At 56.5% G+C, this 26,940-nt stretch overlaps 2 protein-coding genes across 6 annotated transcripts in view; one reads left to right on the forward strand and one right to left on the reverse strand.

Moving 5' to 3' along the window:
• Positions 1-1,015: 1,015 nt before the first annotated feature.
• On the forward strand, positions 1,016-22,904 carry SH3GLB2 (SH3 domain containing GRB2 like, endophilin B2). 4 transcript variants are annotated; one of them, XR_014619002.1, is made up of 12 exons: positions 1,016-1,271; positions 8,105-8,246; positions 8,583-8,711; positions 9,877-10,010; positions 10,503-10,595; positions 14,031-14,093; positions 17,271-17,294; positions 19,281-19,370; positions 19,574-19,674; positions 20,535-20,799; positions 21,449-21,778; positions 22,644-22,904. XR_014619002.1 is itself a non-coding variant. In XM_084298784.1 (11 exons), the coding sequence occupies exons 1-11, from the start codon at positions 1,209-1,211 to the stop codon at positions 21,554-21,556; spliced, it is 1,212 nt and encodes a 403-aa protein (XP_084154910.1). In that variant the 5' UTR covers positions 1,016-1,208; the 3' UTR covers positions 21,557-22,904. The 4 variants fall into 4 exon arrangements, 3 of the variants coding, with proteins under 3 accessions (XP_084154910.1, XP_084154911.1, XP_084154912.1); XM_084298784.1 differs by having other exon boundaries at positions 21,449-22,904; XM_084298785.1 differs by lacking the exon at positions 14,031-14,093 and having other exon boundaries at positions 21,449-22,904.
• A 1,818-nt stretch (positions 22,905-24,722) lies between these two features.
• Positions 24,723-26,940, reverse strand: part of NUP188 (nucleoporin 188) — a 28,276-nt gene continuing 26,058 nt past the window's right edge. For both annotated transcript variants that reach the window (XM_084298899.1, XM_084298898.1), the window contains exons 41-44: positions 26,585-26,716; positions 26,381-26,451; positions 25,795-25,924; positions 24,723-25,569 (exon numbers count right to left, since the gene is read on the reverse strand). In XM_084298899.1, the coding sequence (XP_084155025.1) occupies positions 25,399-25,569; positions 25,795-25,924; positions 26,381-26,451; positions 26,585-26,716 (504 nt within the window). In that variant the 3' untranslated portion in view covers positions 24,723-25,398. The remainder of the gene's footprint in view (positions 25,570-25,794; positions 25,925-26,380; positions 26,452-26,584; positions 26,717-26,940) is intronic.

Raw genomic sequence — 26,940 nt, forward strand, 5'->3', positions numbered from 1 at the left:
GCAGCCCCCCTAAACCATGCACCAACCCCTTTAAACCCCCTTCAACCCTCTGTACTCCTGCAGCAGCCCCCTAAAACCCTGCACTAACCCATTTACCCGCCCTTAAACCTCCTGCACCCTGGCAATACCTTCCTTAAACCCTGCACCAACCCCTTAAAACCCCCTTAAACCCCCTGCACCCCTACAGCACCCCCCTTAAACCCTACACCAACCCCTTTAAACCCCCTTAAACCCCTTTAAACCCCCTACATCCCTACAGCACCCCCCCAAACCCTGCCCCAACCCCCCTAAACCCCCTTAAACCCCTTTAAACCCCCTGCAGCACCCCCCCACCCCATACCCCAACCCCTTTAACCCCTTTATATCCCTGCAGCACCCCCCTTAAACCCCCTTTAACCCCCCTGCATCCCTGCAGCACCCCCCTAAACCCTGCCCCAACCCCCCTAAACCCCCTTAAACCCCTTTAAACCCCCTGCAGCAGCCCCCTTAACCCATCCCCCTCCTCCCCCCCCGGCAGCGCAGTGGTACGGCCCAGCCCCCTCCCGCCCTGCCCAGCCCCCTCCCGCCCGGGCCGCACCACTCACCGCGGGGGGGGGGAGGAGGGGGGGGTGTCCGCGCGCTGCCCCCCTGCGCGCCCTGTTCCCGCCGCCGCCGCGCGCCATGGCCGCGGAAGGGCAGCGTCTCCTTCCCCCGCGCCGCAGCCTACCCTGCCCGAAACCCCGCCCCCTCACCCCCCCTCTCAACCAATCAGAGCGCAGCCCGGCCCTCCGGCGCGCCAATCGCCACGCTTCCCTTCCAGCCCGGCCTCAGGCTGCGGTGGAGAGCGGAGGGCGGGGCGAAAGGCGGGGCGGCCGCCCATTGGCCGGCTCCTGACAGCTCCCCCCCCGCCGCCCCCGCGCGCCTTAAAGGGGCCGCGCCCACTCCTGAACCGCCCCCGCCCCCTGCGGCGCCGCCCGGTTCCCGGGGCCCGGTGCGCGCCCCGCGGCCTCCCACGGCCTCTCCCCACCTTCCTCCCCCCCCATCCTTGCCTTTCACCCTCTCACCCACCCCGGGACCCCCCACCCTTTTGTGGGCCCCCTCCCCGCCCAGCCATTGCCCTTTTAAGAGGCCGCGGCGCGGCGCTATAAAGCCCGGCCGGCGGCGGCCGCGGGGACAGTGGGGGCGCGGCAGCGGCGGTGACAGGGGCGGCACCGGCCCCGTCCGCAGCCATGGACTTCAACGTGAAGAAGCTGGCGTCTGATGCGGGCGTCTTCTTCTCCCGAGCCATGCAGGTGGGGGCCGGGCCGGGCCGCAGCGCGTCGCCATGGCAACGGGGGGGGCTGGGGGGTGACAGGGGCCTGGGGAGGGGTCCCAGGGGCCTAGGGGGGGCCTGAGAGGGGTCCCTGGGGCCTGGGGTGGGTCCCAGGGTCTGAGGGGGGGGGGACCCCGGTGTCTGAAGGGGTCCCTCAGAGCTTCAGTTGGGCCTTGGGGGGGTCTCTGGGGCCTGAGGGGGGGTCCCAGGGTCTGAGGGGAATCCTGGGGGGGTCCCAGGGGGATCCCAGGGTCTGAGAGGTGGGACCCCAGAGTCTGAGGGGGTCCCTCAGAGCTTCAGTTGGGTCTTGGGGGGGTCTCTGGGGCCTGCTGGGGGCCCCCAAGGCCAGAGGGGGGCCTGATAAGAGGGTCCCCAAGGTCTGAGGGGGGACCCTGGGGCCTGAATGGGGGTCCCAGGTGCCAGCCCTGCCCCTGTCAGCCCTGCAGCATCTTCCTCCCCTCCTGTCTCCCAGGCACAGAGCATCCCTCGCCATGCCCCGGGATCCTGGGGGGAGGATCCCTATAAATACTGTGGGTTTAGCACGGTTTTGTTGTCATTTGTTTTGGTATCTAGCTGGAGGAAAAGTTGTAAAAAGGCGTTTTGGGGGTGGCACTGAGCAGTGCAGGCTGGCCTGAGCTGCCGCCCCTGAGCGGGGACCTCTGGGTGCTGAGGGCTCGGGGCCAGGCTGGGGAACCCCCAGCAGGAACCCACCCGAACCCCACTGCTGCTGCCACTTCCCTGGGGTGATGGGGAGGCTGCCCAGAGCTTCCTCAAGTTGGTGGTGCAAACAGCCCCAGAGATGCTTCTGACCCCTGCATTGAGGGGTTCCCCAGCCTGCTAGCACCTTGCTGGGGCTGCAGTGCTGTCCTGAAACCGTAGACTGAAGAAACTTGGCTACCCGTGAGGAACGAAGCGTGCAGCAGGTGCTGAGATGTGGCTGCCGGCTCCGTCCGCTCCCCAGGCGTAAGAGCTGGGAAGGAAAACTGCTCCTGGCCAGGCAGGGGAGGAGAGGGGAGGCAAATCAGAGGTGGTTGGGATCCTGCCTGAGAGCTCCAGTCCGGCTGGTGGCTTCAGGACCGGGCTCCTTTTCTACCCGAGGTGTGGGGGTTGACAAAAACAAAGCAGCGCTGCCTCGGTCCAACCCGTCTGTGCCACGGAGGAATCCTGGCTCGTTTAGGAATCGCTCTCCTGTAAACAGATCGCATCTCCTGTAATCGTGCCGGTGAGTCATGTGTGAGGAACAGAGAAATATTAACTACAGGTGCAAAATCAGGAGCAGATGGGAGGCTTAAAGATGCTGTTCTCATGCAAATGACCGTGGTGGCAGAAGAAAGGCAGAAAGGCTGCACAGAAATCGCGTGTTTGGAAGGCTCATTGTACGGCTCTGAGAAGTGTTTCTGAGCTTCAAGGCGTAGGAAGGAGACAGGCATGGGAACAGCGTCTGCACGCCGCTTCTAGAGCAAGGAGGCGTTTATAAATAGCGGCTTCTGCCTGCTACACCTACTCCGCATCATCTTGGACGCGACGATTCGTGTGACTAATTAAGGTAGTAATTACTCGAAACAAAATGGTCAAGGGAGGAGACGCCTCACCGAGGCAGAGCCCCACCTCCTGGGACATAATCCCTAGGAGAAGTGGGGCCGTTTGGGGCCATCCCACACAGCCCCCTCATCCAGCAGGGGCGAGCATCGCCCCATCACCACCTCCAGGAGCCAGAGGTGACAGCCGAGGCCTGCAGGGATCGGGTTTGTAGCATTCTTCTTGCCCAGCAGATCTTCCAGGGGAGGGGAACGGCCTGGCTGGAACGAGCTGCGTTGTCTGTAGCTCCGAGGATGCTCTGCTCAGCTCCAGGCATTTCACAGAGCGATGTTTTACTGGAACTGCGGCGACCGGGAGATAAATGGACTGGCCGTTATGTGCGGTGCTGCTCAGACAGCATTAGCTGTTGCTGTCTGGTGGAGACGTCTGGCCAACACAAGGAGAGCTGGCTGGCACTGCAGGAAGGGCTGTGGCTGTAGCGCTGCTCAGGTCGGGGGAAAGGAGGCAGAAGGTGCTCAGACACCCCCCTGGGGTCGCCTCCCAGAGGCAAGAGGTCCAAGAACCGTCCTGGTTTGAGGCCTGTCAAGTACAGCCCGAGGTGAAGAGCAGGAAGGATTTTAGGCCTAGGTTTAACCTGGCTCACGACAAAACTCAAACCATCACCACCTTTACGTGGCTTTTTGTAGCTCAGGCAGCAGTTCGTTGCTCTCCTACCCGAGCTAGGAGCTTGCAGGGCTTGCGTGCTCCTGGGTAGGCAAACCTGTACCCACCGCCAGCAGGAGAGGCACAGCCCTGCCCAAGAAGCTGTGCGGTACCTCCCCGAGGCTGTGTGTGCAGTAAGTACCTAACGGGGCTGTCCCCTGGCCTTTCTGGCATCTCTTACGCTCCCAAAAAACGCTCTTCAAAAAAGCAAAGCGGAAGGGAAAGCAGAGGAAGGTGGCGGTCAGATCTGCTGCCCTGGGAGCGGGGAGACGAGCTGGAAATAACCTGCAGGTAACGGCTGCGTGGCTGAAGAGCTTGTGGGGGATTCAGCAGCCCGCAATCACACTGGCTCCGGGAGTCCCAGCCATCGAGCTGCCATCCCCAAGGGCTGTGGTCAGGTCCCTTACAGCTCTGGGTCCTGCAGACAGACTCCAACCACGTCGTTCTCTTCACTGAAGGAGAACACAACCTCTGGTCACCCGCTCCTTCCAGCTACCAGTAAGCGGGCTCGATCTCTCAATCCCAAACCCCTGCAGAGAAGGCGAGGATGGCAGCTCCTGCCCTCCAGGAACCGGGGTCTCTTCCTCCAAAGAAACGCTCCGGGTGCCTCTGTTGCAGCCAGGCTCTCTCAGGGAGGTCTGGAAATCACTGTGGGTTTCTGTCTCCTGTCACTTCTGATGGAAACTTGCTCCGGGCAAAATTGCCCGAGCGCGAGCAGAGCTTTTGGGTGCGCAGCCCCCCGCTAATGCAGTTACCGCTGGCAGCTGGAGGTTGACTTGTTCTGGCCTGAAGCTCCCGAGGCAAGGCAGCCTTCCCCAGCTCTCCAAATCTGGTGATGAAAGAGACCTGTCCCCTCTGCTCGCTGCCCGTGCTGGGGTTAATGCCTTGCCTACCGGACACCTTCAAATTCAAGACCCCAGGAGGTGACTGAAAGGAAGGGTTTTGAAGTCGAGAGGTACAGGCTGGGTCCCATTTCCGTTCGAAACACGTCTATGAATCCACAAGGGCAAGATTTTTTTTTTATTTTTTTTTTTTTTTACTTTCCTAAATGCTTTGCTCCTGAGTTAACGAAGCTGTCCTGCTAATGGCTTCCTTCTGTCCTCTAACACAGTTCTGCTTGGCTCGCAGCCTGGCTGCCCTGACTGCCGCTGACCAAACCCTTGAAGCACACCCTGTGTCTGCTCCAAGGCAGCAGAGATCCAGGTAGTTTTTAGATGCTGACTAAGTGGAGGTGGCTTCTTTCCTACTGCAGCCCTGTGCAGGGGCTGAATCTGCCTCTGAGCACCAAAAGGCACCCAGCTGTGCCTTTACCAACTCGTGTGGGGAAAGAGCAGCTTTCCCCCAAGCTGTAACCGCTGGCAGCTGCCCTGACTGCAATCCGGCACGGCTGTGGCTTTTGCAATCCGTGCCTGTTGCCCGAGTGTTTCTCTCCTGCTCCATCAGCCTGCCTGTCCCCTCGGTCCCCGAGGACGCCTCCAGCATTCCCGCTGGCCAGCCAAGCCTCCCGGAGGAAACCCAACCTTTGGCTGAATTATTGATGCCCTGGAACGCGGCGTGACTCTCCTCTTCCTGGAGAGTGCGAGTGGCACTCGGCTAAAGGCTGCCCTGCATTATTAATCACTCCTTCAGCCTCCCTGCACAAAAAAACAGGGCTGCTGCTCAACTGGGTCAGCTTCAGGGACCAGCAGCAGCCTCTCCGCACCCTGACCCAGCCTCCTGGAGCTGCTCCTGTGGAACCAGAGGAGTTTTGTGGCAGCAGGATCGAGGCGCTCGAGGTTCTCCCCTGGCACTGTGCTCACACAGGCTCTGCCTGCCCTGACTCTCCTGGGTGGGTGTGCACCAAGCCATGCGACAGCCTGGTACGAGCAAACAAGGCTCCCACTTGTAGGGTTTGGGGTATTTGGAGCTGTAAGAACCACCAGTGCTTGGGGTCTGGGAGCAGCAAGGCAAAATGTTTTTAATCTGGCTCTCTACAGTCAGGAGGAGGGACTGCACGGCGAGCCTGGCTGTTCCCCTGCATCTCCCAGCCTCACAGGGGAGCCTTATTTCTGTCCAGTGGGAAGCAAAAATGCAATCAAATCTCTGAAAGTGTTATGAAAACAAATTCCTAGCAACAGAAATCCTCTAAGTGTGGAGAGACGGAATGGGGGGGGTTCTGCTCGAGCAGGCGGACTTCATCACAAGCTGCTCTTCTTCCACCCTGCTCTCCCCTGGGGACATGGATTTAGGCAACCAGCTCCGAGGACCAGCTGAGACCTGTTGCCACCTGAGATCTCAGACCTCCAGTGGCAGCAGCTCGTAGGATAAGGCAGTGTAACTTACCTCTAATCCCCTCAGCTGGCTGCATGTTCATGAGAAGCTTCATCTCACCCTGCTGGAAGCTGCTCCTGGGAGCCGTGGCTCTGCTCATCCCAGCACCCGTGGGCAGGTTCCCAGCAACACGGCGCAGACGAGCGAGGTCTCTGAGCCCCCTGAAAGTCATATTAAGGGACAGGGGAGCTGGGGCAGCATCTCCCCGTGCCAGCCTGCACAGATGAGGAGGTAGGAGCGAGCTGCAGGAGGAGGGCGTGCTGCCAATGCCCCGAGGCCGTGGCCTGCTCTGAGCCCTGCAGCGTGGCCGGCATCGAGCTGGGTGAGGGAGGCACGAGGGGAACGAAGTGGGAATGGAGCAGCAGCCTCCTGTGCCCTCGCACCCACTCCGTGACCTTCAGGCTCTGCCTCGCTGCTCCGAAATAAAGCCTGAAGAGGAAATTTTGTGACCTGCCCCGCTGGAGCTGCGGGCTGTGACTCACGTTCCTGCCCATCCTCCCCTGCTGGCAGTGAGCACGATGCGTCCTCAACCCTCTTGCAGGACAAACAGCTTTGGTGACCGAGTCCTGGCCCAACGCTCTGCGAATAACCACGTTTCCAGGGCAGCGGGAGAAGGGCTGGGCTACGGAAAACAGCAGCAAAGTGCAGGGAGGCTTGTGAACAGCACAAAGCTCCCCAGAACCGAGGGATTCAAGAGCCTGCCGACAGCCCTGGGGAGGGCTTCGGCAGCGATTTGGCTCTGCAGCAACGCTGCGAGAAGCTGACTCAAATCAGCTGCTAGGAAATTGGGTTTAAGCTTGACAGCTCCAGGGCAGCTGCTGGTGCAGGATGTCAGAACTGCAGGAAGAGGAGCTGGACTTGAAAGGGAGCTGAGTTCTCAAGAAAAAAATAAAAATAAAAATAAAGCTGCCTGGGAAAGGGGGGCGAGGGAGACTGCTACGCTCGCATCAGAGAGGCTCGGCGTATTTAGGAGAGCTCTAAAACAGCTGACTCGAGCCTCGGTGCCAAATACCTGGGAAGCCCCAGTTTGCTGCATGGCAGTGACTCAGCCCAGCCTGGCAGAGCCTGAAAACAGCCCCGGGCTTCCCACAGCCACAGAGGAAAAGATGCTTCAGCTGCTCCCTCGGGTCCGAGAGCTGCGCCTGTCCCCCAGAGACGATGGCAGGAACCAGGTACGGAGCAGCACGAAGCCCTCGCCTCCATCCCTTCCTAACTGCCTGCTTCTTACCCCACAGCTCACGGTGTAACCTTACCTGCAGGGCTCACGTCTCTCTGACATCCAGCAGCCTTTGCACGTGGCTGATAACGCGGCTCCTGAGCGCTGCTCCTGGCCTGCTCTGTCTCCCTTTGTCCCCAGTGCTCTGCTGGGTGCGCACACGGCTCGGGGTAGGCTTTAATCTCCTGGCACCTGGCTGTGCCAGGTCCTGATAGCTGAACGGGAGCACCTGAAGGCAACAACAAGGACTAAAAGGACAAATGTGACCTCTGTAGGGTCCCAAGGGTTCTTTTAGCGTGATCTAACGAGATCCTGGCTCCATCAACAGCAGGAAACTGGGCTTAGAAAGAGGTCTGATACCATCGTATTTCTCTCAAGAGCCCGTGTCAGAAGCTGTCCAGCCACCACATCTCCTAGAGGAAGACTTGAAGAACCACCACTTGCTGCAAGCATTTTCATCAAAAAGACGAGTTTGAGCCTCCGTAAACCCCAGGAGCTCAGCCAGCAGCTCGGACCCTGTCTCAGGGCAAGCAGAAGCCCTGTGGTAGGGCAGGTGTCCTCTGTGTGCTTGTCTAAAGAGATAAAAAGTTGGATTTGGGCATTTCTGATCCCAGTGGATCTGCAGGACATAGAATTGCTTAGGAGGAGGTAAAAGGAGGCAGCCCAGTGCCTCATTTGGAGGCTCTCTGTTGCTCTCCAGCATGAAGCCACGTGTGTATTTAAATAGATCCCTCACAACTACAGCATTTTTTACCATGCTACTTGCCTTAATAAAAGTTACTTATTCTGGAACACCTCTCAAACCCGGCCTCTATTTTTAGCTCAATGTTTGTTCTACTCCTTGGTAAAAAAATAAAAAAATAAAAAATGCCTTCTTCCCCTGAAAGATGCCTGGGAACAAAGAAAGACACTTTGAAGGCTTTTATCTTAATTTTAAGATAATTGCATAAGACAGAAGCAGCCTCTCTCGCTCTTAATGGCTCTGTAGCACATCATCATTTTGCTGTGGTAGAACTGAACTTCTAACGACTACCTCCTTTCTGCAGTTTACAGAAGAAAAGTTGGGCCAGGCTGAGAAGACCGAATTGGATGCCCACTTTGAAAACCTCCTGGCTAGGGCAGACTCGACGAAGAACTGGACAGAGAAGATCTTGCGCCAGACTGAGGTCCTGCTGCAGCCAAACCCCAGTAAGTCCAAACCTCACCGCTCGAAGGACAACCATCGCTCCTACCTCAGCGTTAAGTCGTGCCCTCTGGCAGAAAGCCCTGCTCGTTGGGGCTGCAAGGAGTGTGTCTTTGTGCCTGTCCTTCATCCCCTCGTGGCTGAAAGGTGACCGCTGCTGCCCCACACAGCTCCTGAGGACAGGGAAGGACGGGGAAGGTGGCTGGAGGGAGGGGACGCGTTCCCCCAGTGCTGCTGTTTGCGGCCCAGTGTATGGCTGAGGACTGCAGGCCACGGTGAAAAGTTCCCCGGGCCCCTCTTTCACCTTCCTCCTGTAACCACCGGTGGTATCTTGGTTCCAGGTGCCAGAGTAGAAGAATTCCTCTACGAGAAACTCGACCGCAAGGTGCCCTCCCGGGTCACCAACGGGGAGCTGCTGGCGCAGTACATGACAGAGGCAGCCAACGACTTCGGACCGGGGACACCTTACGGTAAGCCAGCCTGGCTGAGCCCCAAAAACCATCCCCCCAAGAGGATGATTCCCCACTGCCCTTCTGATTAAGACTTCCACGGCAGAGAAGGGCCTAGCACAGGGGCAAACAGACCACCTGGAGGAGGAAGGCAGACTTACTCTGCAGCAAAGCATCCTCCAGCCTTGTGGGGGACAAGAGACGGGGGCTCCCCAGCCCTAATGCAGTCCTCAAGGCTGGCAGAGCAAGAGAGGAAGCAAAGACCCAAGGTAGCCAAAAATCCAGGGGAGCCAGTGGAACTGGTTACAGGATGCAGAAACCATTGTGTTATTGCCATGGCTTTCTAAATTACCCTGAACAATGACTTGCACTGAATGGTTTTAGCTTTGTCAAGTTTGAGAATTACTTTTTTTTTAATCTGAAGTGGTATCTAGTTGTAGTTTGTCTAGGCTGTGAACAGGAGAACTGGCCTTTAAGTGTAGCTTGCAATTAGAAGGGAAAATCATTTCTCCAGCAAGAGAACAAGAAAACAGCTTTGGGAAGGTTGGTGCTTGGTTACAAGCTTCAGAAGGCCCCTTCCTTATCACCCAATGCATCTTGCTGCTCATAAATCCTAGCAGTTCCCTCTTCCTAGGGGAATTTAGGGCTTCTTTAAGCAGCAGACCCGCACAGAAGCACTGTTTGAACTTCCAACTGTCCTTGCTTCTGCCATAAGCTTTGTTGCTGCTCACCAAATCAATCGTTCAATAGTGAATCCTGTTGCAGGCAGAACAGCTCTAACTGCATCTATAGGCAGCGCTGCCCCAGCTGAAGCCTAATCGACTCATTTTTTTCTGCTCTGGTGCTTTTCAATTTGCTGCTCTGTTCCTGTGCCTCTGGTTTATGAGACAAAGACCATACTGCCCAAGCAGGTGCAGCAGCAAAAGAACATCAGTGGAATAAGTGCCTCAGCAGGCAGATAAGATCAAAGCTGCACAGGGAGTGGTTGAGAAGAGGCCAGAAGCTGAAGGCAGGCTGGTGGTAGGACTGAAGCTGCTGTGGTACGGGCACGGTCACCTTGTCCAGGCATGGTACACCGTGCCTCCTGCTCCCCAAAACTGGAGCCTGGTAGCACTGGGGGAGTTGGCTTAAGCCAACACAGCGTTAATCGGTTTCTCCTGGAGTTGAAGGCTCCCATCATTTGCAGGGAAGACCTTGATAAAAGTTGGAGAGACTCAGAGGCGCTTAGGTGCAGCGGAACGGGACTTCATCCACTCTGCCTCCATCAACTTCCTGACCCCACTGCGCAACTTCCTGGAAGGGGACTGGAGAACCATTTCTGTGAGTATGGTGGCAGGGAAGGGACGCTCAGCAGGGCAGGGAGGGGCAGCTCGTCACCTCCCTAGGGAGGAGGAGGGCAGGGGGAAGTGGAGACAGTGCTGGGAGAACGCGTCCTCCTTCCCTGGGAGAAAGGATGAGCCCACATCTCTCCCTTTGGGGAGCGCAAGGAAAGGGAAATGCCAGTCCTAGATCTGCTCAGGGCTCCCTCTGGGTTGCTGTCTGGTGTGGGTGAGGACAGCACCTCCTTTCCTGACCCCTGCAGCTGAGTTGGCACTGCAAGACCTCAGGCTCCCCTGTCTCCAGAAAGTTACCCTGTATCCCTCGCAGCCATGCCCCAAACTCCTGTTAGCAGGATGAACACAGAAACTGCTTCTTTCTCACAAGCACTTTTTGCTTAGGAGATAGATTTGATTCCCAAATGATCCCTTGGCCCTTTCCCTCCCCAACAGTTCCTAAGCAGCCTGCTCTTACCCCATTTTCTGTCTCTTCCAGAAAGAACGGAGGATCCTGCAGAACTGCCGCCTGGATCTGGACGCCTGCAAAGCCAGGCTGAAGAAAGCCAAAGCTGCCGAGGCAAAAGCAGCGGTAACTTTTTCCTTCATTCTTTTCTGTCCTTCTGACCCCAGGGTTTGGCTCACACGAGCAATGCCGCGAGCTCTCTGGATAAAAATCAGGCTGCCCTACGACCTCCTGGCTCTGGCAGGCATGGGTGGGAGGATTCCTAATCTGGTGTGCAAGGGAACTGGGAGCAGGAGCCCTGTGCCTGTTCCTCAGATGCCCTCCCATGGGAGAGTTGTTGAAACAAACAGTTCTGAGCTGCCAGAGGCTGGAAACTCACACTTACCACGCTCCTGCCACCTGACTGACAGCAGTTCCTGGCTGTTCAGTTACTAGCTGGGTGATTTGTGCCGGTAACGACGAGGCTGTATCTTCTGAGGACTTGCTAAATCTCCCTGGGGATCTGGAAGCAAGCCAAGAGAGAGCTGAGCTGGAAGGTGCACAAGAGGAAAGCACGCTGGGGCGCTGCAGGACTCCTGGGATTTCAGCCTAGTTGTCGTTTGGCCAACCAGGTCCTTCCCAGCTGGAAATGCTGGGGGAGCTCGTAAGGGGTGGCGAGGGTCGGGCTGGCCACCAAGAGGCCCCTCCTGCAGCCTCCCCGTGCACGCAGTCAGCAGTGCTGTCGGGTTACCTGCTGCCTCGCCCTCTGCCTTTGGAGGATTCGTGGCTGGCAAACCAGCAAAGCTCCCAGGTCAGTGCAGAAGGGACAGGCAAGTCAAGCAGCGTCCCTGTCCCCAGGCCTGAGCAACGGGGCTGTGGGACAAGCTCTGCAAAGTGCTCTCTAAGCTGAGACCTGCCACCTCAGGAACGTTCCCCGGGCCAGGTCGGGTCAGACCCACCAAAGGTACCTTCAGGGGACCTGAAGGGGACAGTGCCCCTGCTCCCAGTGGAAGCAGCGACCCTTATTTTATCTTAGGCTTAAGCCAGAGCAGGAATTCAGGCAGCTTGTGTGCTTCCTCCCTTTCTACCCTCTTCCTCCTCAACTTGCTTCCAACATGAAGCGATCCCAAGGGCTCTCAGCTGCAAACAGACCCTTGGGTGAGGGCCTTCGAAGTAGCTAGAAAAGCAAAACCTGCTCTCCCACTGCAGCTGCAGTGCTGGAGTGCTCCAGGTAGGACGCAGAGCCAGCCTCAAGGCTTCCAAAAGCCTTTGAAACAGCTCTTTGATACAGATCACCACGAGAGAAAAGCAACCTCAGCTGCTTTATTTGAGCACCCAGCTCTTACCCAGCTTAGCTTGAAGGTGAGGTCTGTGGCCTCAGGGTGCCTCACTGACTACCAGGGGACGAGGCACGAGGCTGCTGCCTCGGCACCAGACGTGGTAGCTCATGGTTAGCCCACGGTGCTCCTGCAGTCTGCCTGGAGTCCTGCGTCACACCTCTCCCAGCTCACCTCTCTCTTGCTGCTCCTCTCCTTTGGGTGCAAACCTGTGTTCCTACAGCTTCTGTCTCCGAGTGTGCTGCTGCCCAGCCCCCTGAGCTGCTGTCCGATTGTCTGGGCTTGTGCATTTCCCTCTGATTTTGTGCTTTGTCCTTCCTGTTGATGCTGTTTTGTTCACTAACCTTTTTTGTTTTGTTTCTTTGTGATTTGCTCAGTGTGAGGGAGATGTGAGTATTGACTGTGCTAACGGTGCTGTGATTTTCTTTACCACCTCTCATTGTCTCTTCCCCATTTTAAATGAAAATTCCTGTCTTATCTCCCTCCTCCATCAGGACCGGCCCTGCAGCATGTCCTGCTCAGGGCCCTGGCTGCCAGGGGAAGCTGCCCTAGAAAAATGGGAGCATTTATCAGCTGCCCACAGCCCCTCTGGAGCATGCACCCAGCTCCATCACCGCTGCTTGCGAGCAGTGCTCGAGGGGCTCACCTAAAAACCCCCTCAGGCTCCTCTGGCCCCAGGCAGGAGGAGGTTGGGCTGGGCGGTGAGTCCCTCCCTGGAGGGGAGGCAGCCTGGAGACAATGACAGGCAGGTGGACCTGGTTGTGGTGCTGTGCTGCCCTTCAGGCTCAGGGCTCTGCCCGTTTTCACCATTGCAAGAGTGGAAGAGGGAGGAGGGGAGGGAAGGGAGGGGTTCTTCGTGCCCACTGCTTGCAAATACAACTTGCCCATGCACAGGAGCGCGAGAGCAGCTTGCCTCCTCCATCCCATGTGCTTTGACTAGTTTTGGGACTCACCGGAGAGCAGGGAACGGGAGGAGAGGTTTCTTAAGTTGCTCGTGATTTAAAACTAACAAATATCACCGTGGAACTCCTCTCCCCACAGGGAGGAGCCCAGCCTAGCCACCCCACTAGCCTCAAATTTCCCTGGTGCATTCCTCTCCCTGCACTCAGGTGTGACTCGTAGCAGGAATCCCTCCTCCTCGTTCTGTCCTCCTGCTGTTCCCAAAACTCCCGCAGGGTTTAACCATCTCTTCTGGCTGGGACCACAACGCCTGCACTTCACCCACCCACGGCTCATTCCAGGGGGCTGCTTGGGGCTGCTGCAGCTCCCAGCAAACCGGGGCAGCTCCTATAAGTAGATCTGGGTGAGCTGCAAGGAGATTAACCCGGGAGAGGAAAAGTGGGGCCCGAGAGGCTTAGAGACCTGTCGGGGTTACAGCGGGGTTGTGCGCCAGCCTCGTGCCCCAACCCACTGCAAAATAAAGGAAGGAGCAAGCGTGCTGTGTCCTGCTGTGAGCTCGCAGGTTGGCTGAGCTCTTTGGGGGATGCTACAGCCAGGGGCTGGTCTAGGAAGAGCTGAGAAGTGTTACAGCACAGGGCAGGGGCTTAGCTGTCAAGAAGCTGGCTTTTGGGGGGGTTTTCTGGCCTCTAGGCTGAAAGCTTGCACCCTGCCTTTGGTGGCAGCCAGGCCTCGGGTTAGATCTGCTTTGATGGAGCCGTGCCCTGAGCTGAGAAGAGCAGCTCTGAGCCCGGTAGGGAGAAACGTGCTGAGAGGCTCGGTGAGAGCGACAACAAGTAGATGGCTCTGTAACAGGCACCGTGCAAAGCGTGCTCTGAAAGTCAGCACACCCAGTTCGAGGACAAGGCCCCGTGCAGGGACGTTTTAGGGCTGTAGGTGGGAAGCCAGGGAAAAGAAAGCCCTGCCCGCTGGACTGGGCCAACGTGAGAAGAGCAACCTGCTGGCTGCCAGGCAATGGGGGACATTTGGGATTGTGCTGCCTCATCGCTGCTCCGACTGGCTACTGTAGGAGCAGACAGCTGTAAGTACAGGCAGAGTTTCTACGAGTAGAAACTCCTGCTGGTAGGTCCCAGGTGCGCCCGCATGAGCCAGTCCCCTCCTCTCAGTCTGTTTCCCACCTGGGGAGAGTTTCCAAGCACCTCCTGCCACCCTGGGAATCTGAGCTAAGTTCCCAGAACCAAGAGGGGAAAAAAAAAAAAAACACCAGCCCCTTCTTCCTCCTGTTGCCCCAGTGACTCCTGACAACTCCTCTGCGTGACTTGTACATGAAACTCTGTTCCCCTACTAGGCTGTGCCTGACTTTCAGGAGACTAGACCTCGTAATTACATTCTCTCCGCCAGCGCATCAGCGGTAAGATTGCTTCCTCCTAGATGTTGCCTCTCCAACCTCTTCCTGCCCCTCTCTGCACCTGACAAACTTAGCCCCGGCGCTCTGCTGTTTTCAACATTTTAATGTGACATGGGATGCCTGGAGTTTCTCTGCCTCGATGTGAAGTCACCTTTCGAGGGTGCACTGGCAGGGTCTGGCAGTTCTGCTGCTTGGGTCGCTTCACTTTCTCTCCCAGTCTGTTCCCACATTTTTAGTGGCAATCTTCTGACAGCATTTCTATTGCTAGAGGAGCAATTGAAAGGACAAAAAAACCTCACAGGTTGGTCTTTCTGGACGGTCCCAACCCTATACTGGCAATATCACGTGTTACTGCCTGCTCAGTGCTGTGGCTTCAGTGCTCAGAGGCTTCCTAGCCAGTCAAGAAAAGCAAAGGAGGAGGCGTCTGTGCCACCCTGACTACAGGCTTGTCTGTTCTGCAAACAGAGGTCCTTTATTTTGGCTTCCACTTGGGGCCTGCCCTCCTGCTGGCAGCTCCTGGTGGCTGTCACCCAGGCACGTGCTGGGGGTGGGTGAATAGCCCGTCGCATCTCCGCTGCGTGGTTGTGCTCCAACAATCGACTTGCTGTGCTGTGCTCGTGGCTCCCCATTGCACAAGGTCGCATTTCTCGTTAAAATGTTGAAAACTCACCATCTCGCTTCCTCGGCGGCGTTCAGAACAGCACTGATGCCTGTTCGCAGGGCGATCTGGTACTGGGAGGGTGGGCCTACGAGCAAACCAAAACACGTCCCAGCAGCAGGTTGGATGTGGTTAATGGGCAACGCGTCCCGTTTGGAGAAAGGCTCCTCTGGGCTGCTAGCATCAGTGTTAGTACCCAGGGGTACCTGTCCTGACCTTCTGGAGAGTGATGCTGGGATCAGAAATAGCTCTGCACAGAGCAGAGATCTGCCCCACCAGGCGGCTGGCTGGGCCAGGAGACTCCTCGGGAGGAAGCTGGTGCTGAAATGCTGCAGCAAGCGCTGCCCCCAGCTCTCCTAGCACGCGAGGAGCAGCCAGGGGCTTCCCTGCTGGAAAGGTTTGTTCCAAGGACAGGGCAGGAATTTAGTAACGGGCTAAAACCTGAGCCCTGGGAGAATCAGAGGAGAGAAACTGCGCTCTCCTGGCCTCCCAATAACTCTGACTGGACCAGAGTATCCCCCTGAAGGTCTCCAAAGCAGACCTGAAGGCATTTTGGTATCCTGTACTGGCACCTTGAAGGGTGCCCAGATGCTCAGCTGAACACATCTAGTCCTCACCTAGCTGCAAGCCGGCCAAGTGCAGTAACGCGACTGGGGAAGCAGATTTGAGCTCTCGCTAGCCCGCAGGTACCCACCACGGCACATCCGTGCCTGCTTCACTGCTCCCTCTTCAGAGCTCTGCTGGGGAGGCTCTGACAGCCAGGATGACACCACGGGACACAGAGCCAGGCTGCAGGAGACACCAGCTCAGGGTAAGCAGCCAGCCCTGACCTTGATCCCCTTTGCCAGCTGCACAGGAGCACCTGTGGCAAGCACTGCCCCTGCCAGCAGTGCCCTTGGGGCTCCCAAAACACCTCTGAGAGGTCGCAGCTGGTGTCTCTGACTCACAGAACAAGGCCTAAACCCGAGCTGCTCCCCAGCTCAGCGCGGGCAGCGCTGCCCTGCAGCAGCCCTCTAATCCCAGCATTCATCCCAAGGGGTCAGGCGCCGCAGCGAGCTGGGAGCATCTCGTGCTGTTGCTGTGCTTCTCCTCCAGGCCAGAGGCTTTCGTGCCACTTCGCTGCCAGCACGCAGGCTGCAGAGCAGCTGCTGCTCACCTCGCTTTGCAGCTGGTCTCTTCTGGGGCAGGGCTTGCTTGTGCCCGGGTAACAGCTTGCTCTGGCAGGGGAGCAAACAGGTCAGCTCTTTCCTGGGCCATAGATCCTCAGCAGGGCCTGGGGAACTCTGATCGTGGTTTTAAACTCACGTTGTTGTTTCGGAGAGGTGGGTAACACGGTGCTGCTTCTATTTTTCCCCTTCTGTAACGGGGCTTAGCTGGAATTAGAAACAGCCGGAGCCAAGCCCCTGGGCTCAGCCCGCTTTTGTATGAGCTGGAAGCTGAGGAGCTCTTTCTCCTCTCTCCCACACTGACCTTTTGTTTGTGTGTAAGGCATCCACGGGCTGTGTCAGCCTCAATTTCCCTTTCCCTCAACGCCTGCCACTTGCCATGCTCTGTCTTTCCAGGAACGACTCCGAGAAAAACATACTGAGTACCTGACAGAGGGTTCCTCAGGCTCCAGGTGTGCTTTCTTTTGCCCCCTTCATGGTCTGAAGTGTTTCTGACTAAAGCTGCGTGGTGCCTTCACCCAAGGCCCGATCTGGGCAAAGCTGGACCCCCGAGCACCCCAGGGTCACAGCTGGGGAAGGGAACTGGCTGCCCAAACCCTGCCTGAACGGGGAAAATCAGGAAGAGGAGCTGGCTGGGTACTCACCAGGCAGGAGCCGAGCCTCAGACCAGGCAGCAGAAGCTAGAAAGGGACCCAAAACACCACGACACCCAGCACCTGGCCCAGAAAACGGCTCCCAGGTGCTTTGGGGGCAGGTTGAGCCGTGCTGCCTGGCCGCCGAGGACCTCTGGGCAGCCTCAATGTGTTTTTCTACCTCTCCCCTCCCTGCCCCAGTGCTGTGCATGACCCCATCACTCGTTTCGTGTCCTGGAGCCAGATCCCAGCAAGCAGCTGGCGGGGCTGTGCTGCCCCAAAATGTGCCCTGGGGGGGTGCTGAGGGGAAAGGGGAGGTCTGGGGGGGAGCAGGAGGAGGGTGGGGAGGAGAAGGAGCCGCTTTTTGCCTGGCTCAAAGGCAGCACCCAGCCATGGCTGGCTGCAGGCTGCCTGGATTACGGTCCCATTACCCTGAGCTCTTTGAACCGGTGGGTGAGGAACGCTGGCCTCTGCTTCAGGCTCCCAGCAGCTCCCAGGACTTTATTTGTGAGCTGAGCAGCCTTGCTCCCCCGCTTTGAAACCGAGCTCAGAGGTGCAGGACCGAGGCCGAGGGGCAGCAGCCCGGCCGCTGCTGCTGGGTGAAGGGCGAGCTCGTCCCCGGAGCCGGCCCGCGGCGCGTCCTCGCCGCTTGGTGTTAACGCCCGGTGCTTCTTGACGTCTCCAACACTGATCTCCTTTTCCTGTTGCTCTGTGGCCCTCACAGCTTTGGAGCGACGAGGTGGAAAAAGTAAGTACCCGGCCGCGACCGCGCTCGGAGCTCTGTGGGTGGCGGGGAGCTGCCGGCTCCGTCCCTCCCCGGTGCGCCCACACGAGGGAAAGGGGCACGAGCGCTGCCAGCCCCGGCCCCCTGCTGTAGCTGCGTGGTTTGATGTGATGCTGACAGCAATTTGGGAAGGGGAACCCCAGCCCCATGGGCCAGTTGGCCACACCGAGCATCCCGGGCAAACTGGGAGTGTGGGACAGGATGGGGGCAGCGCTGGGAGCGCGGCCCTGGTGTCGGGGAGCAGAGGTGATGTGCTGCCACGTGGTTCAGCTCTGCTCCACCTCTGCATGTGCCTTGTGGTGGCTTCTGGCAGCCCCTTAGTGCTCGATCTGGGGTCCGAGCAGAGCTGGAGCAAGGACTGAGGACTCACGAACAGCCCCCGCTGATGGGAGGCTTGGAGCCTGTCGTGGAGCCCACTGTTAACCCTCCTGAGTGGGTCAAGCCCCAGGTCCTGCTCCTTTCCTGGGCTCCCCGAGGGGTGCTGACTCCTCCAGAAAGTGGGTGAGCGCTGCGGGGGGGGCTCCCAGAGGCACCTTCTGGGATCCCGGTGCCTTTCTTAGCCCAAATCCCCCAGCCTGAGCTGCGAGGTGGGAGTTCGGCACGCTGCTGCATGCTGTGCATGATGGCATCCCGCTGCTGCCCCGCTCCTGCAGCCTGCCTGCTTTTACCTATGCAGCCCCTCGAACGAACTGACTGCGGGCAGCTGGAGGTGTGTAAGGCTCTGAGCCTCCAGTCCTGGTTGGGGAGACCCCGGCGTTGCTGCTGCTGGCCACAAGTTTCAGGCAGCTCTGCTGCTGCTGAGGGCTCCGCTCTGCTCAGCGGAGCAAAACCCTTGGTGTTTCGTAGGGCACTGCACTGCCAGTTCCTGCTATCTCCCCCTCTTCTCCTTTAAATAATCCCTTTTATTCAGGGGATGCGAAGAAACAGATCAGTTGGAGCTTAAAATGGACAAATCTGATTAAAGGCCAGTGGAAGCATCCCCTTGGTGTAGCCGGTGTGTGCCCCAGTGCTGGTACACGCTCCCCCTGCCCAGGAGCCCCCGGGGACGCTGCTCAGACACAGCAGCAACCTCACCCCGTGGCATCAGCCCCCTGGGGACAATTTTAGCCGTGTCCCTCCTGTGCCAGCCTGCTGGCACCGGCACATCAGGCAGCTCGGGTGCTGGGGGAGCTCGGTGAGCTGCAGGTTTTCCAACCCCACTGATCCTGTGATGCAGCCGGGCTGTCCGGTACTGCAAAATTGCCACTGGAAAGCTGCTGGTTGCTGCTGGGGGAGGAGATGCCTGCCTGGGGAGAAGGTTTTCGGGTGTCAGTCTGCCTGGAGGGGGGCAGGAGAGCAGCCCCTCTTCTTGGGGCAAACTGCAGGAGGCTGCCACGTCCCCAGAGCCTGCGTGGACAGGAGAGGAGCTCTTGTTCCCAGAGCTCCACCACTGCATTTCGGAGCAGTCTGGGACACGCTGGCAGTGGGAATGGTCCTGCTGCCGGTGCCACCTCAGCAGGGCACAGCCAAGGTGTGCAGCTCTGACTGCCCGGTTCCTGGAGTCCTCCCCCAGGCAGTAGGACAAGGGGGTAGCACGGGTCTGGCTTCCTGCCCCTCTCAGGACTAACAAAACCTCTCCAGCTTCATGTTCAGGTCTTGCGGGAGCAGGAGCATGCTGGCTTGAAGCATCAGTCTCGGGCTGCCCTTCCCTGAGCTGCAGCGAGCACTGTAGGATTTCATCTGGTTTAAATACAGCCAGAGCCCTCCGGGAGCCCAGCCCAGGGGGTCCCGTGCCTGCTGCTCGGTGTCAGAGGTGCATGGGGATCCCACCCAGCACCCTCGGCTCGCTGCCAGAATTGAGGGGGGTGGAGGAAGAGGAGGAGGAGGAGGAGGAGGGTGTTCCTCTGCCTGGAAAAGGCAGAAGAGGGGCCCGTGCCGTGGCTGCCTTCCACACCCGGTCCCGTTTTGCAGGCAGAACACGAGCTGAGGCTCACTCAGACCGAGTTCGACCGCCAGGCAGAGGTGACCCGGCTCCTGCTGGAGGGGATCAGCAGCACCCACGTGAGTCCGCCCGGGGCCCTGGGGAGGGGGCTGAGGGGCACCTTGGGCCCCTGCGGCCATCCCAAACCCGGCGAATGAGCCCACCCCGCTCAGCCACGTCTTAAATCCTGGGTTGTGCTCCTCTGCTCCCCTCGGGGCAGGAGCTGCAGGACCAGGGTTCTGCGCTCCGGCCCCCAAACTCACTCTCGCTCCCTCCCACCCAGGTGAATCACCTCCGCTGCCTCCATGAGTTCGTGGAGTCCCAGACCAACTACTACGCCCAGTGCTACCAGTACATGCTGGACCTGCAGAAGCAGCTGGGCAGGTGAGACCGGAGGCTGCTTCCACCTCCCCAGGGGTCACGGGCTTCCTAGTTCAGGCCTCCCTCCTCTTGGAGAGAAGCTTCCACAAACTGGGTTAAGCCACACTGGAGACAAATTCCTGATACCAAGTGATGGGCTCGAGGGGCTCAGCCAGCAGTAACCAAGCTGGAGCTGCTGGCTGCACGTCCTGGCTGCGGGTAGGGCTGCACTGCTGCAATGGCATGGTGGGGCTGACCCCAGAGGGGCCTCTACGTGCTAACTCTGCTCCTGTTTTGTTCTTTTCCATGCTTGCAGCTCCAAAGGAGAAATGTAAGTATAACGTCCAGCTCTAAGAGCTCTACACCTCAGCCAGACTGCATGCAGGCTTGCTACAATGCCCAGAGCTACACTCCCCTAGCACAGGGGCAGACAACCACAGATAAATACGACCTAGCTACATTGCTGGCTCTATCTGGAGAGCCCAGAAAGCCGGGGAGCCTCCCGTTGTGGTATCTAGCTTAACAGCAACAACGAGCATCCCAGTCCTGAAGAACAAGCAGGCCAAACACCAAGTGAGAGCAGGGCGAGGGTACGGCAGTGCAGAGCCTGAAGTGACACCTGCCCAGCCCCCTGGTGCCACCCGACAGTCTCAGCCTCTCTGCACGTTAGGTAGCGGTCCTGTACCAGGGCGCTGGAAGAAAAGTAAGCAGAGAAATACCTGCTGGGCAGGCTCAGCACCTGAGCACTGAGCACTTTTTCCCTGCTTGAAGGGCAGCGTGGATATGTTATGGTGCTGGGACACTGCAGTGTAGATGCTGAAGGGAAGAGCTGTCTGGGTTCCTCACGCTGGACACTAACTGAGCTCTTTTTCCTCCTGTGTAAGATTTTCAGGCACCTTTGTAGGGAACGCAGAATCCTCATCTCCTCCCCCAGCTGCTACCTCTCCGCCAGCTGTCGGTGCTGCCACTCTCCCTGCCGTGCCCACCATCCCGGTTGTGCCCACCATTGTCGGGGTGCCCAACACCGTGGCAGAGAGCGTACTGAACCCCAACGAAGTCAAGCCTCCTGCCAGCGGCACGCGGAAGGCCAGAGTCCTGTATGATTACGAAGCAGCTGACAGCAGTGAGCTGGCACTCCTTGCAGACGAGGTTGGTGGCTTTTCTTTGCATCGAATATTGCTGGGAAGTGCCCAGCAGCAGCCTGCTGCCCAGGCAGCGACCTCTTGGTTACTCTGCCTGACCCTAAATGCCCCGTTTTATGGAACTGATAACAGAATCTTTTCCTTACCCGTAGTATCCTTTGCAGTGAGTTTGCATTCGGGGCCGTTTGGTGTTTTAAGACTTGTACAGCCTGCTGTACCCAGCTAACAAAACACCCCGTTTGGTATCTTCACTGAGACCCTCACACTCAGCTAGTTTATGGGATAAGCTACTGCCTGGAGACCTGGTCTAATCCTGCTGAGAACAAAGGAAATTCAGCAAGCTGCAAACTGTTTTAGTGACCAGGCTGAATTTTTATATCCAGAAAGGATGGTGACATAGCAATATCAAGCCACCCGGTATGCAAAAATACTTTTAAGTCAATTTGGAGAATGAAAAGGCAGCAGGGACATCAATGGGCAATAGATCTTGTGTCAGAGCTGCAAATAGTTCCAGGAAGGCTCCAGGAGAAAAGTGCAGATGCCTGCTAAATAAACTTTAGGAACTAACTTGCTGTTCTTTTGGGTACACATCTGACTGCGCTTCTTGGCTCTGCGTGCAGAAGCAGGTCCTGTTTCATGCTGTCTTCTCTCCCCAGATGATCACTGTGTACAGCCTGCCAGGCATGGACCCAGACTGGCTCATAGGGGAAAGAGGGAACCAGAAGGGGAAAGTTCCTGTCACTTACTTGGAACTGTTAAGTTAAACGTCTCCGGGACGCAGAATGTACACGCGGAATGCACCCCTCATCTCCTGGCACTTCTAATGCGGATTTCTTCATCAGAGCCCATTGCTCTCGTCAGGGCTGACACTCCATTGCTAACACGGGAATTGTGGGAAAGAAGTGGTAAAACTATGACAGGTTTTGGGAAAGGGCTAACGGCACCCGCGACTGAATTCATTAACGACCAGTGCAGCCTGCTTTGAGGTTAGTCTTGTTGGCGCAAGATTCCTTGATTACTTTTTCTACCCTGCCCTAGTCTTGTTTATCACAGTGGCTTTCCCAGGGCCAGCAAACTGTCTCCTTCAGCAGCTGCTCACGGAGTTTAAGTTAATTTCCCTTGTGTTTGGTGTGGGTTAGTGCCTGTCTGCCCCTCCCATCCTCTCTGTTCTTCAGCAGTAGAATTGCCTGAGTCAAACCATCAAGCACTCCGCTGGGGAAGCGTCCCGCACGATCCCTCTGAGATAGTCTGGCTCTTAAGGCAAAAAGCTGAATTTAAGAATTACGAGCTGGTTAAACCCAGCTGGGATGCCAGTAACGTGAGGCTTTCTAAGAGCCATGCTTACTGCAGCACTGCCTGACGGCTTCCATCTAGAACTGCCGTGTGAAGCTGGAAGGAAATCCCTCAGTCGAGACCAACCTAATAACACAGAGCCTGTATGTCAAAAAATGAAACCTCAGTACAAGGGACCATGCATCTTGCTTGCATTTCCTCTGAGAAACTGCTCTTGGACTGCAAAGAGTTTACAAGCCTTTTTACAAGCTTTGCTCCCTGTGTTAATTGTCCAGGCTTTTCTTTCAGTGCATCTGTTCCAGGCATGTTTTAGCCTGACCTTATTTTCACCCGAGATCACTGATTTAACTAAGACCTTCCCCTCCCGTCTCTGCAGTGAACAGACTTGGTGCATCCCAGTACAGGAAGGAGTAGCCCCACTTGCTGTTATCCCCAACAAGCCACTCTTGGCCACATCCACATCTAAACGATTCAGGCTGCCCTCGGTGTGTGTGGTGGGGTAGCTCGAAGGGAGCGGTCAGGCGTGTATGCATTTTAATCCTCTAATGCTCTTTTTAGCTAGAGCTCCACTAAGGGACTGCTGTCGCTGTGTGAGTAGTTTCCCACTCAAGCTGGCTCGAAGAGAAATTCACCGGCACCAGGTTCTCTGTTCACTCCCTCCCCTTCGGTATGTCAGAACTACCCTTGCTTGTTTATTGATCTTTTGCACTTTTCCCCCACTGGTATTGTGACCACTCTAATGTAACAGGGCACTGAGCGCCTGTGTATGTAGGGCTCATGGTTTTCTGCACTTATTTGCCAATAAACAAACTGCCTGACCTCCTGCCTCCGTGTCTGGTGTGGGGTCAGGGCTGCTCCAGCCGTGTGACTGCAGCTCATAGGGACAAGCAGCGCTGTGCCAGGGGCAGGGGGATGCAGGGCGGGTGGGAGCTGTGCCACGCTGTGATCCCAGCCCTGGAAGCTGGGTGTAAAAGCAAAGCCAAGCTCCTGATCCTTCCTGAAACTCTCAACGTGCCTTAAGCTCGTTAATGTCTTTCACTCCCTTGCCAGATGACACATGCGAGTTGTACTACAGATTCGTGAGTTTTAAGAAACAACAGCTCCTCCTTAACCTGAAGCAAAAACAGAGCAGCAGCACCACTTTAGCTGCTGAGAGACCGCAAACGTGATTCTAACTCTACCCAGCCCTTTTTGTTGTTATGGAAACCAGATCGGCTGCTAATTTAAAATCCTAAAGCCTTGTCCCTAGCACCCAGCTTGGAAAGGAGGCATGGAAGGAACTCCTGGGAAAAGAAGCTGTTAAAATGCTCTGCAATGTAGCGATAGCTCTGGTTTTTACAACTAACAATCTCAAATGGAGTTCATAGAGAATCAACCTCTGCTGCCATTTCAGTGAGCTTTACAATAGCAATTACAGCTTCTGTAGATCTGCACCTGCCCCTTCCCCTCCTACTGTGTGTACCTCTCCCCCAGTACGGTGGCATCCCTGTTACCCCTCTCCCTGACACCTTACAGAAATAACAGCTTTAGCACAACCAGCAGCGGCGCTTAATGATGCAGAAAATGTTGTCTCTTCCCTCAGAACAGCCAGGAAGCCTGCCCAGCACCAGCACTCCTTTCCTTCAGCGGCAGAGAAAGCAAAGGAAATCCAGTGCTGCTCCTAACGGGTTTGGCTCTCTGATAAAGACTACGCTCCTGTGCTGCTTACAGGCAGGTGCACGCTCTGCTTAATGCCGCTCCCTGCCCCGTTGTGCACGATCAGAGCACTGCCACAGCACGCCCCTCCCTGTCAAAGCAGCTCACCTGAGTTTTGGGGAGGTAATCAAGCCCCTCTCCCTTCTAAGGCCACTTTACTCCAGCCAGTTAGTTCAAATCTCTCCAAAGCCTCCAGGGCAAGTAAAACTAGATCAAACAAGTGCGACAGAATTCCACTATCACTTAAGAGCTTACAAGGAAACTAGAACAACCCTCAAAGCAGCATCATCTAATTTCCTCGCTCTGGTCTCTTAAAACCATCAAAATTAAAAAGGTTCTGACTGGTGAAGCAACCAAGGGTCCCTTTAGGAAGGTACTGGTAGATCAGTAGCTCACAGCTACATTCAAATTTAATTTCTTACCTCAGAAAAGTCTGTCTAAATTTCAGGCTTTATTTTAAGCAGCAGTCACTGACCTTCTCATCCGGTCTCCATCCCATGCTGAGCCTTGGACCCTTCAGGAGTTTGAGGGAGAGACGAGGACACGACAGAACTTCGCTGCAAACACCCCCCAGGCTTTCTTCCAGCTGGAACCTGCAGCCTCCCCAGCTGCTGCAACAGATGTCAGCCCCTTGGAGCCCCGCAGAGCAACCTGTGCTCATGGCCCACACCGCGTGCATCAGGCCTGAGGAGTAGCACTGCTTGTTTAAAACCTCCTGTGAGCTCCCCAACGGGAGAGTAAAGAAGGAGCGGGTGTGGGAAAGCCAAAGGAATCAGCCTTGGATTATAAACTCTTCAAATGGTGCCTGGATTGTCGCTCACAAGACACAACTCACCAGTGTCAGCTGGTGCTTGACTGATGCAGAACTACCACGCAGAAGAGGCAGAGACCGGTGCTGCAGGCTGTGACACCCGGTACAAAACCACAAATCCAGCTGCTGTCTATAAAGGTTTTAATATCAGTATAAATAGGGCACAGTTACAAAAAATTGCAAGACTGGAGCAATGGAACTTTGACTTAAAAACCTTGAGTGAGGCCTTGCTCTTCAGAAACACACACAACACACAGACTGCAGGGTGGAGGGGAGGCGTGAGCACACATACACCATCTTGCCTTGAACCATTCAGTACAAAAATAGGAGTAGAAAGATGGTCTCTGAATTGCTGGCTGATCCCTAGGTTGTGCCTTAACTGGACTCTGACTGTGAGGGAGAGGCAGATTGCACCTTGTGTTACGAGCAGAGCTAATGCCCAGAGGGAAGTCTGTCCCCTCTCTCCATCCAGCCACAGCTGCCCCAGCTGGGAGGTACAAGCTATAAAAATAAAGGTTTTGACTCTTCAGCACTTGTACCTGGGCCAGGACGCTCCAGCAGGTGGAGCGTGGGCTGCTGAGTGAGGAGCCCCTCTCAGCTCTCCTTACATTCACTCTGCTTCTGCACCGCAAGAGTTCAACGGGATCTGGCTGCTGCTGTCACAGCTCGGTTCACAACGCTGCCCGGACCAGGCCTCCCTCCCGCCCCAGTCCTCGTTCCAAGCTCTGCCAACGGTGATGCCTTCTGTGGTGGACATGAATCGTTCTGGTGCAAGTCCTGCAGAGGGAGGCGGCGGCAGGATCCAATCTATCTCTGCACGTGCCGGACAAAGGCCTGCACGAGCTGAAACAAAGGCTCCTGCCCCTCCGGCCCCAGCTTGGAGGCAGACTTTCCCTGGGGAGAGGGAAGGACCCCGCTGGCAGGTGAAGAGGGACCACCACGGCGGAAGTAACGAGACAGGCTGGAGAGCAGGGTACTCTGAAATCAGAAGCACGCAACCAGTTAGGTTCTTCCAAGCACGCAGCCCTCTCCCTCCCCGAACAAGGCGCCACAGGGACCAGCCACCACCGCGTGCAGCCTCGGATACCTAAGGCTGTCGGCTCACGCAGGGGAAGGGCTGTCCTGGGCAGCCAAGGACAAACGACCTCTTCCCGCAAGACAACTCAGAGTGAACAGTGAGAAGGGACGGTACAAACTGCTCACCAGCTCAGAGCTGAGCTCCTGTTTCATGCGCTGCTTATCGCGGGGATGCACAGCCGGGTCTCTCAAGTACCGCACGGCCTGGGAGATGAGCAGGTAGAAACAGTTTTCCATTGTAAACATGAGCAGAGACCTGTGCAAGGAAACGCAGATCAGCAGGAGCCAAACATTCCAGGTTCAAGGTCACACGCCCTTAGAAAGGCTTCACCCGCAGAGTCCATATGACAGAATGCTGCTGCAGCTCAGATTTTGCTCAAACAGTGATAGCCAAAAGCTATGGCCTACACAGTACAAATCCCCAGTGACCAACAGGAAACTCTTGCCTTAAATTTTCTGATTAAAAAAAAGCTTTAAACAACTCTTCACCTGCATCTTCAGTGGCAGACTTAAAATGGGATGGCTTCACACAGCCTCCCCAAAACATCCCTCCTTGCTTTTTTGGACAGTCTCTGATGGGCTCCCTGAACTCCTTTGACTCAGAATGAGAAGCTCTGAAGATACACCAACGCATCCAAATCTCAGTTCTGATCTGAGGAACACTGGGTTCTGCTCCTCAGCCATGACTAAATAAAAGGGCTAGAAAACTTACTTGAGGGTTTTGGTTCCCTCTTGCATATTCAGCCCTGCAGCTTGAGGGAAAGGTTCCTTCTTCTTATCCAGCTGAGGGGAAAAAAAACAACATTAGAGACAGCAGATAGAAGGGAATAAATACTCCCACTCTTCAAAATATTAGTTGAAAAGTTCTCTGAGGTTACTGCAACAGCTGTGCTTTCCCAAACAGAAATGCCAGTACCTCTCCCAGCATGTTCAGGGCCACGTTGACCGTGGCAAGGAGGGTCCCAAAGGAAGGTGCCACATCTGAATCAAAAGCTGGTGTGGTGAAACTCAAAACAAAGAGCACGTTGTACTCAGCAAGGTCCAGTGACTGTGGAGAAAAGGAAAGAAGAGTGAATGACCCTTGAGGCCACGAGTATGCTACTGTCATGGTAACAGCAGTATTTAGTCCCTGTATCATACTTTTTGTATGAAGAACTTTAAGCACTGAGGTCACTTCCCAAATCTCATGTGTGCAGCCAGAAGAGCAAAGAGTGCTCTGCAGAGTACTGCACACGCAGACCGTACAGCTCTGCTCACATGCATGAGCAGAGC

The sequence above is a fragment of the Netta rufina genome, assembly GCF_964035555.1.
Source record: "Netta rufina genome assembly, chromosome: 20".
NCBI classification, from domain to species: domain Eukaryota; kingdom Metazoa; phylum Chordata; class Aves; order Anseriformes; family Anatidae; genus Netta; species Netta rufina.